Source organism: Ictidomys tridecemlineatus, chromosome 4 (genome assembly GCF_052094955.1).
Source record: "Ictidomys tridecemlineatus isolate mIctTri1 chromosome 4, mIctTri1.hap1, whole genome shotgun sequence".
In the NCBI taxonomy this organism is placed as follows: domain Eukaryota; kingdom Metazoa; phylum Chordata; class Mammalia; order Rodentia; family Sciuridae; genus Ictidomys; species Ictidomys tridecemlineatus.
Genome location: NC_135480.1, coordinates 105,707,755 through 105,721,171, shown reverse-complemented (window position 1 = coordinate 105,721,171; position 13,417 = coordinate 105,707,755). Strand labels below are relative to the sequence as shown.

At 38.2% G+C, this 13,417-nt stretch overlaps 1 protein-coding gene across 10 annotated transcripts in view; it reads right to left on the bottom strand.

Moving 5' to 3' along the window:
* Jhy (junctional cadherin complex regulator) overlaps nt 1-13,417 on the bottom strand; it is an 82,514-nt gene that overhangs the window by 53,853 nt on the left and 15,244 nt on the right. For all 10 annotated transcript variants that reach the window (XM_078047192.1, XM_078047185.1, XM_078047193.1 and 7 more), the window contains one exon: nt 11,439-11,958. In XM_078047192.1, the coding sequence (XP_077903318.1) occupies nt 11,439-11,958 (520 nt within the window). The remainder of the gene's footprint in view (nt 1-11,438; nt 11,959-13,417) is intronic.

Below are 13,417 nucleotides of genomic sequence, written 5' to 3'. Positions count from 1 at the left end.
TATGTGGCCTCTGTGGCACAAGGGACAACATCTTATTTCTGCGGAGTGTCACCTTATCTGTCCCTAAACTCTCTCTACTATTAAATAGCTATCACAATTACTGTACTTACATACACGCTGTAAATAGGTAAGGTGACTCGGCGCTGTGGATGCTTACAAGCTTAACGGTAGATCTGAAAGTGGGGAAAAAATAGTTTTTCCTTGAATTTTCATTCCTAAAATAGGCCACAAAAATGTACTATTTGGTCATGGAATTCTGATTAAAAGTGAAAGTAAAATGTTTTCTTCTTATTCTTCCCACTTTTTATCAACCTCTCGGTATTTAAAAATCTACACCATCACCAGCCTTTATCTATTTACCATTTATATGTAAGTATTGGTTTCAGTGATTAACTTCCTCTGTAAATGGGAAACCTCACATCAAGAAAAAGTTTAATTTGCACTGAAACAAAAAGTTTAGGACAATAAATGCTACCGCTCAAGGTCAGGTACCATTTCTTAAGTTTCCATCTTGGTCCTTCTCACAGTGCTAGTTCAGAAATACCCAATGACAGGAAAAGGTTAGTTTTTACAACATTTGCTGGTGCTTTTACAAAGGTTTTGATCTATTAGTACCACAATGTTAAATAGAAAGTTCACTCATTTAAGAAAGAAAAATCAACTGTGTCCTGGAGAGAAATGAAGGTCAAGAGAGTAAAAAAAAAATCTAACCAGGCTGACTAAGTTGGTGAGAAAGTAATCCTTCTCCAACCTCAAGTGGCAGTGAACTATCTCTGGAAGCTGTGAGCAAGAAGCTGAACAGTTCCACAGATCTGTCACTAGGATGCCAATTCACCCATTTGTGTAAATGCCTAAGAAATAAAGGGGACTTGGGTTTAGTTCTTTCAGCTTATCACTGGGATATTTAATTGCTCTATAGACAATGATGGGCTCTCTGATGTGGTTCTGATGAAAAGTTTACATGTTAAAAACACTGAGTCTGCTGCTTCCTTTCCCAGAGAAGGAAGGATGTGCAATATTCCCTTCCACAGGCTCTTTTGGTGGAACTCAGTGGCTGAATCACCCCAGCGAGACTCACCGGGCAAGTAAAGAATACTTCTACATTATCTCTTTGAAAGTGGAATGGGACACAACCTCTGCCAGCTATTTTTTTTTTTTTTGTGAACCATTCTATTAATACCAATCAAATCGAGAAAATGATCAAATGAAATTGCATTTTGAGCATCATAAGCTGTGTAATGTCTATTCTGTTAAATTGGGGCCTATAATTGCTTCTCTACTGAAAAGATACAACAAAGACAGCAATCATGGCATGTCATTATCCCAGACTAGAAAACCGGCCTTTGCAGGGAGGACTTCAAAGGCTTGTGGTTCTCGAATTGCATTTGGCTGCTATTGTTGAAGCGCAGGCAATCTTGATTAGGTGTTTACACTGAGGTAAGGCGCAGAGCAGAGAGTCTGAGTGCCTGGGTCTAGAGCCATTAAAAAATTGTACATTATGTTCCTTGCTTTGAAGTGAGGGTTTGTAGGTAGGGAAGCAACTGAGATTGAGTACAGCTGAGCTAGACTGGGCTGCTACTTCTCTCTCAAAGAAACTCTTCAGGTTCTTAGAGAATCAGACCATGCCACAGAAAACAAATTTAATGCTTTACCAGGAGCTGTATGTGAATTAGTGATCTGCATAGACACACACTGAAACAAGCATCAGTAACCATATTAAGTTCTGCTGTCACTGGAGGTTTTGCCCCTTCTTCCCCTTTATATTCTGTTTTTACTATTGATCTTACATTTACATAAAGCAAGGAGCCTCACATTAATTTATTAGGTTCTTTGTTATGCTCATTCCTTGAAGGCATTGTATTGACAGTTAGCACGTGTCCAAATTAAATACGCCCAAGTGTCTGATTTTTTAGTATGGTATTTGCTTACCATCATTCCAACACATCTGTTATGTAATCCTTCTCTTTGGGCACTATCATCAGATTTGGGGAGCATTTCTTTATTAACCTGGCTAATGAGTGACCTCAAGTATTTATTTCTCTGCCCTATTTCTAAAATATTTTGCTACTTTTCAGTTTATGCCTGCCAGTGTCGGCACTGCTGCCGCCCGTATTTATATGTGATCCGTAAAACAGGCAGAAGCACCGTGACACAAGCACTCTCCCATTTATCAGGCTGCCTCTCTGATTTTAGCACAGATGCTTTAATTCTTGAGGGATTAGGATTATTTAGTTATTTACTGACAACACACATGAAATATTTGGGCTCTGCTTTGGCCCCTTTTTCCATTCCTATAGAACATTCCTGATGTGTTTAGCCTGTGCATACTCAACAAGAATTTGATGACACTGAAATCATTGGTTATATTATTTTTTACATTTGTTTTCAGTGTAAGATATTTGAGTTTTAAAACCCCTAAATTAATTGTCAGTCACCTGCTTAAAAACACTCCAATTCTTTATCATGTCCCAAATCTTTACAGGTGTACAAGGCCAGGTGGCCTCGGGCTCCCATCTACTCTCTTCTCTCTCCTGCTCCGATACGTCTCAGTTGTGCCCAAGGGCCACACGCACCACCATCTCTGGGTTTACACACACACCATTCTTTGTTTGGAAATTTCCTTTACTTCCCTTATTCTGAACCACCCTATTCACCATTCTTTCTCTGGCTGAAATGTAGATTCTTCTAGGGAGTCTTCCCTGATCCCAGAGGGAGCTGCATAGGTGCACCAAGCATGTGGCCTTGAGCCCTACACTTTTCCCTTTGTAACAAGCGTCATCCTGGTATCCATGTTGGATTTCCTTTCTGGACTTGAAATTCCATGAAGGCAGGATGGCCACACTGTACAGCTCCAAGGGAGCTGCTTACCCGGCCACCTGGTGGCTCTGGATATTCCTGGTCATTAGATGCTTGATAAATACGACTGAAAGACAAGTTCAACACACATTGCTCACTGAACTTTCCACCTTCATCAGAATTCATATAATTGGCTGTGCACATACACAGATTCCACAGCCCAGGATCCAATCAACCGGGGACTTAAAATATTGGGGGGCAGAATTTAGGTCCATATTGAACATATACAGACTTTTTTCTTGTTATTATTTCCTGAATAACAGTCTAAACTATTTACATTCCATTAAGTATCAGAATTAATGTAAAGATGATTTGAAGTATATGTGAGAATAAGTGAAGGTTGTATGCAAATACACACTATTTTATTTATGGGATTTTAGCGTTTTCAAATTTTGCTATCTATGAGAGGTTCTGGAACCAATTCTCCACAGATACACCGGACAACTGTATAGCTACTTATTTTTATCTTGTTAGATTTGTGATTTATATTAAATCCTGGCAGTGAACTGTCAATAAAATAAGGTGGCAACAGAGACCTGGTCTTCCGTTCTTCTTCCCCTTGCTCATTGAACCCCAGGCACATTAGTCTTTCAGCTTCTCAACTCTGCATTTTTGGTCCCCTCTTCCAGGAACTGCTTTACCTACTTGATGGAATATTCTCTCACCTCCTTTATACCCTCTCAGGGACACCTTGCCTCATAACTTATTTAAATTGTAATTTTCCCCCACTTCAGTAATCCTTACCAGTTCTGTTTCATTTTCTCCTTACTTCCTACTAATACACAATTTATCTATTTCATCTATTGCCCATCTCCTCCCAACAGAAGTTAGCTTCACAAGGGCTAAGACTTTGGTCTGTTTTATTCAGTAATAGACCCCAGGCACCATGTCAATGCTTGAGATATATATAAAATAAGCTTTAAATAAATACATATTAAGAAAATGAAATAATTGGCCATTTCAAGAATGCCAATCAGATTTATAGAAATATCCCATGTAACTTTTAGCAAGGTTGATCACTATTAATTTGAACCCTCCTGAACAAACCAAGAATATGTAGTATGATGATCAAGGTACAGACTTAAAGAAAAAAAATCATTTACTGCACAGCTTACACACAGTACTCAAATTTCTCCCTTACTAAAATCCTTCAATGATTCCATATCATCAGAGGCAAAGATTAACTCTTGAGTACGGTGGTTCTAAAGCTTAAGTTTTTATTAGAATCACTTGGAAAACTTGTTAAAACACACATCGCTGGGCCTCACCCTGAGTTTCTGATTCAGGATGTCTGGAATGGGGCCAAGAATTTGTGCTGCTAATAAATTCCCAGGTGGCATTGGTGCTGTTGGCCTGGGGATCTCATTTTGAAAGCTTTTCCTTTAAATGACATACAAGGATCTATGTGAAAGGCACCAATTTCTCTACCCTAAATACCTGCATCCCCATTCTCGCAATCAGCCTCAGCAGTATCTATTTCTCCTTAACTAACTCATTGAATTAGGGACTTTTCCATCTTTCTTGGTACTATCCCAACCAGTACCCATGGCTAGATGCTCATGGTCGTGGGCTCCTTAAGGTTACCTTGGAACTTCTGCTTCCACTAGTTGAGTCTTACATTTGTTCCCAACCTATGTGTTCCTATTATGCTTGTTGTATGTAAAAATTAGGTAATCTGGAGAAATCTGAATGTGAACACAGAGGTGTGATTTTCGTGAAAAATAAGTTAAATGATCTAGAATGACCCAATAAAAATAAATGGCAAAATAAAATGCAGGGAGGAAAACAAGTAAAAGATCAGGGGAAATATTCATAAAAATCCAAAGAGACTATGCTTTTGCATTGTTTCTAAAGGCTTCCTAAATTTGTTCTTTGCTTTTGAGAAATCAAACCTGGAAGACATAGATGTTCTCAAACTGATGCAAAGAAAATGGGAACTCATCAGGCACAGTGGCATACACCTGTAATCCCAGCGGCTTAGGAGGCTGAGGCAGGAGGATGGCAAGTTCAAAGTCAGTCTTAGCAATTTAGTGAGGCCCTAAGCAACTTAGTGAGACCCTGTCTCAAAAAGCAAAAGGACTTGGGAGGTGGCTTAGTGATTAAGTACCTGGTACCTAGTACCTGGGTTGAAATCCCTGGTACCAAAAAAAAAAAAAAAAAAGGAATTCAATGTGTTCTCATATAGTTTATGTGATAATGCAATAGTTAAGGTATATTGTTAACATTCCCATGTCTTCTCTGACCAATTTATTTGATTTAATTAAGCAGCTACTAGTTTCAGAATAGCAGTACAGAGTTTCCTGAGGTACTGGCAGTTTTCCAATTAAATAGTGCTCTTTCACAACTTTATACCACTACACGTGGTCCCTTTACCTGTAGTTCCTCTACTGCTACCTCTATTATTATTATTATTAGTAGTAGTAGTAATTGTAGATGGACACAATAGCTTTATTTATTTATTTTTGTGTGGTGCTGAGGATCAAATCCAGTGACTCACACATGCCAGGCAGGCGCTCTACCACTGAGCCATAACCCCAGCCCTGCTACCTCCATTATTAACATTTACTTCTTTTTAAAGAATCAGTTCCATGATTGTCTCTTCTGGGAAGTTCTCTGATTTCCCTGGACAGAGATGGGCACTTTGTTTTCTGAGTTCCTTACGTTTTTCATAAATTTATTTATGTTTTCCATACCATTATACACATGGCATAAAGGTAATTTTATGCAACCTTTTTAGTGCACCTGCATTTTGACTCTGACACATCACATGAAGTATGGAATTTTCTACCTGCAGCATCTTGTCAGTGCTCAAAAAGTTTTGGATTTTGGAGCATTTCAGATTTTGAATTTTTAGACTAGGGGTGCTCAACCTGTATAGCAATTTTCACTTGGTACTGACTGTTTACATGTTTGCTCCCCACAGGGTCAAAAGCTCCTTAAGAACAGATACACTGACAACACCATAAAGTGGCCATGGACTCATGGCAGACTGGGTTATTTAAGAGGCAAAGAATCATTTGCATCACCACAGCTTCTGACTTCACTACAGGACAGTGCAATATGCCCTGTGTAAGATAGCTCGGAATTATTAGGTATACCAGGTACACTTAGGAAGCTTAAAAATGATTAAACCTTAAAAATGAATAATTATGTTAAATTTCCAATTTTCAAAAGGGCATGCTTTAGTTACATGGGAAGTTTTCTTTTTATGGATCCCTCCTCAGTAATGTGGAATTAATGAAGTGTCACTCTATAGATCATACAAATTGGTAGTTTAAGCAACTAAGTGCTGAATAGCACACACAAGAAAGATGCCTTAAGAAATGTCTTTATTGAAAAAAACCATAAAGTTCAATTGAAATTATACTTCCCTAAGTAAGTGCTCTTGTGGTGCCACACAGGGCAAAATAAGAAAATCTATCAATCTGCAAACATCTACAGAGTTCCTGCTCTGGAGAAGAATCATTTTTTACAAGTGTAACAGGAGAGGTGGAACTCAAATGCACTACCAAAATAAGATTTCTATAAAAAGGAGCTTTATGTTTCTAACCAAATACAATCACCAAAATGATCCCAATTTAAATAAAGGTAAGGCCTTATGGACAACCCAAGGTTCTACTAAATTCAGAATGAATTGGGAAAGAAGTGCAATATATCACTTAAGTAGTAATCTTATCCAGTAAGAGACTGTAAATTCAAACCAAATGTTCAATAATAAATGCAACTTATATTTATGTAGGGCTATGTGACTGTAAAAAGCTTCCATATATAGTTTCTCATTTGATCATCCCAATAATTCTGAATCTGTAGTAGAAAGCAAACATTTGTAAGTTCATGTCAATGAAGAAAAATAAGGCTTAGCAAGATTTTGTGATTTGCTAAAGGTAACAAATGGCTCCAACAATAATGGGGTTTGAATGGGATCTTTTGATTTCAAATTCCAGGGTTAAGTCAACAACACAAGCACATGTTAGTCTTTTTTTTTTCATTTTAAAAACATTAAAAATTTTGAATCAAGGAAGAGGTATTTAAAAATTACATTTCTTCATTAACTATTTAAATAGTGATTACTATGTGCCAACCTCTGGGGAGTTAGAGATCAATTGGGCCATAACTTTAGGGAGCTCATATAAAGATATACAAACGCCCACAGGAAACTGTGCAGTGTGGCGTTGTGAGTTCTGTGGTTGATGCTCAGTTGCAAGGGAGGGTATTCAAAGTCTCCATAAAGGCAGAGACATTCGAGATGAATCTCAAAAGGAATGTAAGGTTTTCCCAAGCAAACAAGGCAGGAAACTGTGAGCTACCAGAGAATGGCTGGAGCACAGGATGCAAGGGAGGGAGGGACAAAGGATGAGGCTAACCAGCACTCACATCTAGTTTCTTGAATTCTGAATCCAGTGAATTTTCCTTGCTAAACCATAGTTATCTTTCATAAGAGCCAAAAATTATTTTTTAAAAGCAACATCAAAGTAACTATACAATATCTTTCCTAGACAGAAGGGAAAGAAAAGAATTCCCTGAATATAATGCTTCTATCCTATTTTCCTAAAAACTGATTCAATAAGTACGTGTTAAAAAAAAAAGTACGTGTTAAGTCAGCACTATGACTTAGAGTTACAGAGTGATTTTAAAAAATAAACCATGAAGCTACCAAAAGAGAGAGAGAGAGAGAGAGAGAGAGAGAGAGAGAGAGAGAGAGAGAAAAGAAAAAAGGTAGGTGTGGCTGAGTCATAAAGTGCCTTTTTACCACTCTGAGAGTTTAAATTTTATCTTGAAGATAACAGCAAGTCACATTAAGCAGTATATAGATACCATCAGATTCGTACCCAAGATGAGCTCTGGGAAGGCAGAGGAGAATCCAGAAGGGAGGGGCAAGTGTTGAAAGAATTAAGATATAAAACCATACTTCAAACCAATGTACTAGACACTAGATAAATAGAAGTTATTCAGAAGTAATTTATCATGAAGGATCAATATATGAAACTGTATCTGAGGAATCAGCAAAGAAATATGCCAATTAGTTGGCTATGAGATCATAGAGTTCTGTAATCTATGAGACAGCGTTTGATTGATTGGGGACCCTCAGGAGATAGCACAGCAAGTGGGAGGTGTGCCCAGACAGATCCCCTTTGAGGACAGTTTTTGAGGAGTCACACCATTGGATGGGCTACTGGAAAATACAGATGTTATCTCTCCCTCCCACTTTTTTTTTTTTTTTTTTGGACAAAAGGCATATTTTGTCTTTGTTCTATTTGAAGATATATAACTCTTATTTTGAGGTTCTGTAGCCTGAAAAAAGAAAAAGCTGTTTAGAAGGACCTGTGCACTGGGTAGGTTCTTTTTCTTTTAGAAGGTCCTATGCACTAGATAGGTTCTTTTTCTTTCTCATGCCTAAGGAATGCCTAGTGGTAGAGGTAGATCCCATTCAGTGAGGGTCTGCTGTATATAGATTCTTCAAATGGTCATCCAAGGAAGAAACTGACGCCTTGCAATAAATGAGGAAGGTCAGGTTTATAGAGTTTCTTGTTCAAATATCTAGTAAGGGACAGTCTGAGAACCTAGAATTTAATCCTTGATTTCTGATACCCCAACCAAAACTTTTTTTAAAAGATTTTTTTTAGTTGTTGATGAATCTTTATTTTTTAATATTTGTATATGGTGCTGAGAATCGAACCCAGTGCCTCATGTATGCTAGGCAACCACTTTACCACAGAGCCACAACCCCAGCCCTGCCAACCAGTACTTTTGTTTTGGTTTTACTTTTACTCCCACATAGTTGGGTTCTCGCTATGTGAGAATGCTCCCTACGGCCTCAGTGGGGCAAAGCACAGCTCTTCTCAGACCTTGCATGCTTTTCCATTTCTCCTCCTTCCACATCTCAACTTGAATGAGGTGTCCACAGAAAAGCCCTCCCCAAGCACCTAGCTAATTATCCCAGGTTATACTCCACACATTGCTTATTAAATAACGTTTACTCAGGCTCCTTGGAGGTGTGATCGATAACTGAAATTATTTGATCACACGTTTCTTATGTCACATGACTGAAATGTAAGTTCCTGTCAGGACGGCTGCATGCTACATTTTCTGTAACATCCCTAGCACTGAGAAGAGAACCTAGCACATAGCTGGTCCTCAGAAAATATTTGATGACTGACTGACCTGCTATCTTAGTAACAGCCACAAAGGTGTGTTGATCTGCAGAATGGATAGTGGATCTGGATAACGAATTCTATTTATGGCTTTATATTGTCTTGAAGACTATAGGTGATTGAATAACCTTTCTATATTAACATTTGTAAAATATCTGTAATTTCCAAGAAATTACTAGGAAAGAGCCAAATAACACGCATAAAGCACTTACATCTCTTCTAAACCCATACTAAATTTCACCTTCATCTTCAAAGTCATATTAGAATCAAGATAGAAGGGTAGTTCATTTTTCAAAACACAATTTCCTTTAATGGTAGGTCACAAATTGACTCAGATACTAATGAGTTTCAGACAAATAACTTTTGGCTACTGAACAAATCAGGAATAAAAGCAAGCACTGAATATTCACCAGCAGTTATTGCCTGACCATGATGCTCAGGTGCCCTCTAGTGTGTGTAGCTTTTCATCTCAGTTCCTTGCTTCACACATTGTGTGCTGGAGATCTTATTGTGTATTCAAAGTGCATTTTATTTATTCATTTTTATTGTAGTTATTAGCATCAAAGTGCATTTTAGTGTATAATCAAGAGATCTATAAAAACAGCAAAAAGACTGGAACAACTGAATTTAAACGTCAGCAGTTGTGTTTGGAGCCCTGGTGTATAATCAAAAATGCAAGATGGGTCGATCCAATGCAGTCAGGGGATGTGATGCTATTTGGGTTACTACAAAATTGTGTATTGTAAAAGCTTCTTTCCCTATTTTTACTGTTATTTTTCTATTTAATTTTTAAAAGTTTGCACATAGATATGGTTGAAAAATAAGCGATTTGAAAGTTATAAATTGAAAAGCTGTGTTCCCAGGCAGTCCCACTCAACCCATTGCACTTAACCACCTACTTATATAGTCTTCGACAAGTTGTTATAAATGTCAAGCAAATAGACATATATTTTTCTTCTCTAATTTTTAAATATTGTACATATGCTGGAGAGTGGTATTGGCCAAATTATATTGTTATACTGTGTGCATGTATAAATATGTAAAACAAATCTCATCAATATGTACAACTATGATGCACTGACAAAAATGTGGAAAAAATACTGCACACACTGTTCTACACCTTGAATTTTTCTTAATAACAAATCTTGTTAAATTACTTATAAGAGTTGATGGAAGATAATCTCATTTTTTTTGACAGCTAGAGTATACTTTTTTGTGTGGATGTACCATAAGTTAACTACTTTCCAATTGACAGATACTTTGGATGACTTCCAATCTTTTGCTGTTACAAATAAAGCTGAGGGTTGTGGCCTGGCTCAGTGGGCAGAGCACTTGCTTAGCATGCATGAGGCACTGAGTTTGATCCCTGGCACCACATAAAAATATACAAATAAAATAAATGTAAAAACAAAACAAAACAAATAAAGCTGAAGTTAATGATATTGTACAGGTATGATGTGTAATATTCAGTTAAGGGTAACTGGTATCGCTCTGATATTTATTTCTCTATATTGGAAACAGTGTTAGTCAGTTTTCTGTTGCTGTAACAAAATACCCGAGATAATCAATTTATAATAAAGACAGACTTATTTTGGCTCACAGTTTCTGAGGTTTCAGTCCACGATTGATCGACCCTGTTGCTTTTGAGAAGCATAGCATGACATAGGGCATATGATAGAACAAAGTTGCTCTTCTCATGGTAGACAGGAAGCAAAAGAGACAAAGAGAAAAGGGCAGGGACTGTTCTTTTAAAGGATATGTCCCCTTGTTACCAGGATACCTCCCACTAGACCTCGCCTAGTTTCCACTCTCTCCCAATAAAGCTAAGCTGGAGACTAAGCATTTGGGGCCTTTGAAGGACATTTCTGATCCAAACTATAGCAGGAACATTCAAAATCCTCTCTACTATCTATTTTGAAATATTTACTTAATTCTTGTCAACACTGGTTATCCTATGGGACACAGCAGCAATCTGCTTTATCAAGTCTCCCAGATGACTCTGATATATACTAGTATTTGAAAGCCACTGCTCTAGACTAGCGATTCTCAGTCTTGGCTAAACATTAGGATCACCTAGGGAGTGCTAGAGCAGCACTGTCCAGGTGAATTTCATTAGGATTTCAGTTGTTAGCCTAGGACTCAGTATTTTGAAAATACTCCAGGTGATTCCCATGTGAAGCCAAGGCTGAGAACCACTCCCCTAGTCTATAAACCACTGAGGGCTTTGTTTTGCTTTTAAGAATCTGCAGAATAAGTCCCCTCACTCTAGGAGCATGGGCAGCATACAGAATGTAGTATGGAAGGTTTGTTAACCCCCAAGTTGGTACAATGACCTCATCATGCCCAAAGCAGGTATAGCCAGCCACTGAAAACAAATGCAAATTCCAGTTTGGTGTTTCCAGAAGAGAAGCTTAAGTAGCTACTACATACCTGCTCTGGGTGAGTTTCCCCCCTTTTTCTGTTGTGAAGTTGAAGATACGAGTCTGTTTTAGGAGAGGGTAATCCCAAAGTCAGCTTATTTTTTTCCACAAAATATTGCTTGGACTTCCTTCTCCGAGGGCCACGTGATCCTGGCAGGAAAACCTCGCTATGTGAACTTGAACTCTTCAGGTACTGAGAGAGTTTGCTTGACTTCTCCTCCATATCACTACTGCTTAGCTCTGAAAATGGCTCTTTGTGTTGGGCACCACTCTCATAGTTTGGGCTTAAAAATTCACTTCCAAGTAAGGAAGTTTCGCTCTGAGAGCTCTTTCTCTGTTTGCCTTTCCCCTCTGAGAGTTCCATTGAAGTCTCCTTGGAAGGGTAGAGTGGATCCAAGGGCAGATTTTCTGAAGAACTGGCTGCAGACTCTGGCAATGCTTCCACCCTCAACAACTGCCCTTCTTCCTTCTTGTTCTTCCAATTTGGGTCATAGCGGAGGTCTGAGTATTTGTCTTCTATAGGTTGTTGGCTGCCCAAAGCAGAAAAGAAATGGCAAGTCCTTAGTCCAGATAATTCACTCACTGTATTCAGTTGATCATTTCATTTGAAATTAATCTCAATCTTTCTCCTCTAATTTCCTTCTTACTGTGTATATGTTAAAGATATATCTCAGGCTCAGATTAGAACCATGCACTACACATAAGCACAAAAAGGTCTTAATTACTCAATTTCATTGAAATATGGAATAAAAATGGAAGACAATTCTAAATGCCTGAAAACAAAATGTCTTCCACATTAAGCAATAAATCACTATTGTTCAGAGAACACTCACTTATATACACAAAAATGATCCAGTATTTCAGCTAGTAAAGATAAAATCATAATTTAGCTGGTAATGCACACATTTGGCTATTCATCTAGGAAGGGAAATATGGATTGTTGCCTAGACATCATTTGTCTTAGCCTCCTCCCTTTGGGAGGAAAGCCAGAATTTATCTCAATTTAATATCTACGTAGGTTTATCCTTCTTCTCAGTAATTTTGCTTTCCATATCATATTGTGGATTATAGAAAGATCACCATATCTTAGAATCAGAATGCGACTCACTGAAAGGTTCATAGTCTCTTCCTTGTCAGGTCTGTGCCCACAAAACTCAGTAGACATGTCAGTGTGTACTTGATGCTATAGGATGGCCCTATCTGAATGAAAGGTTAAGCATAAGGTCTTGCCAGTGGGAAGAACTAGTTCTTAATGCGTGCAGATGACCCCAAATAAAGTCCTCCCTTTTCTCCATGACAATCTCAATTTGTAAAGTATCCTCTAGTCTTAACCAAAAAAGAAAAAAAAAATGCTGGTAATATGGCATATTTAATGGCCTCTTTGATCTTCAAAAGCTAAATGGGAGAGATTTTCCTTCCTTGAGTACAGTGGATGCAATCCTGTAATCAAAAAGAAAATGTAAATCACTCCAGCTTTTTATGCTATTTGATATTCCCGTTTACAGAGGATGTAATTTTATGCTGGGTAAACAAACTAATGGTCCCCCTGATACTAATTTACTCTTCTTAATGTGAACTTTGATTTGGTGGAAAGCAAAAACTGAAGGAAAAGCCAAAATTCCCATGTCTTGCTAAATTGTCACTTTGAATTTTTTGGTTTGCATATTAGGATGGAAAACTTTTTGAAATAGTCCTCTAGCAAAATGTTTGAGAGGGAATGATCCATTCATCAGGAAATGGGATGTCAAACTGTGTCCCACTATGTCCTGAGCATTACAGGATGACCTGCCCCCAGGCTTTGAAGGGGTGGTTTCTCCTGGGTGCCATCCCTATGAACTCGCAGTGTTTCTTGGCCTGGCCTGGCCTGTCACCTGGATATTTAAGAGTTGGCACAGGCACACGGACAATGGCATGGTCCAGCAGAGACCAAACTGGACTTGGACCAGACACTGGTGGCTCAAGTTCTGGATGTGCCCCTACCTCTTATGT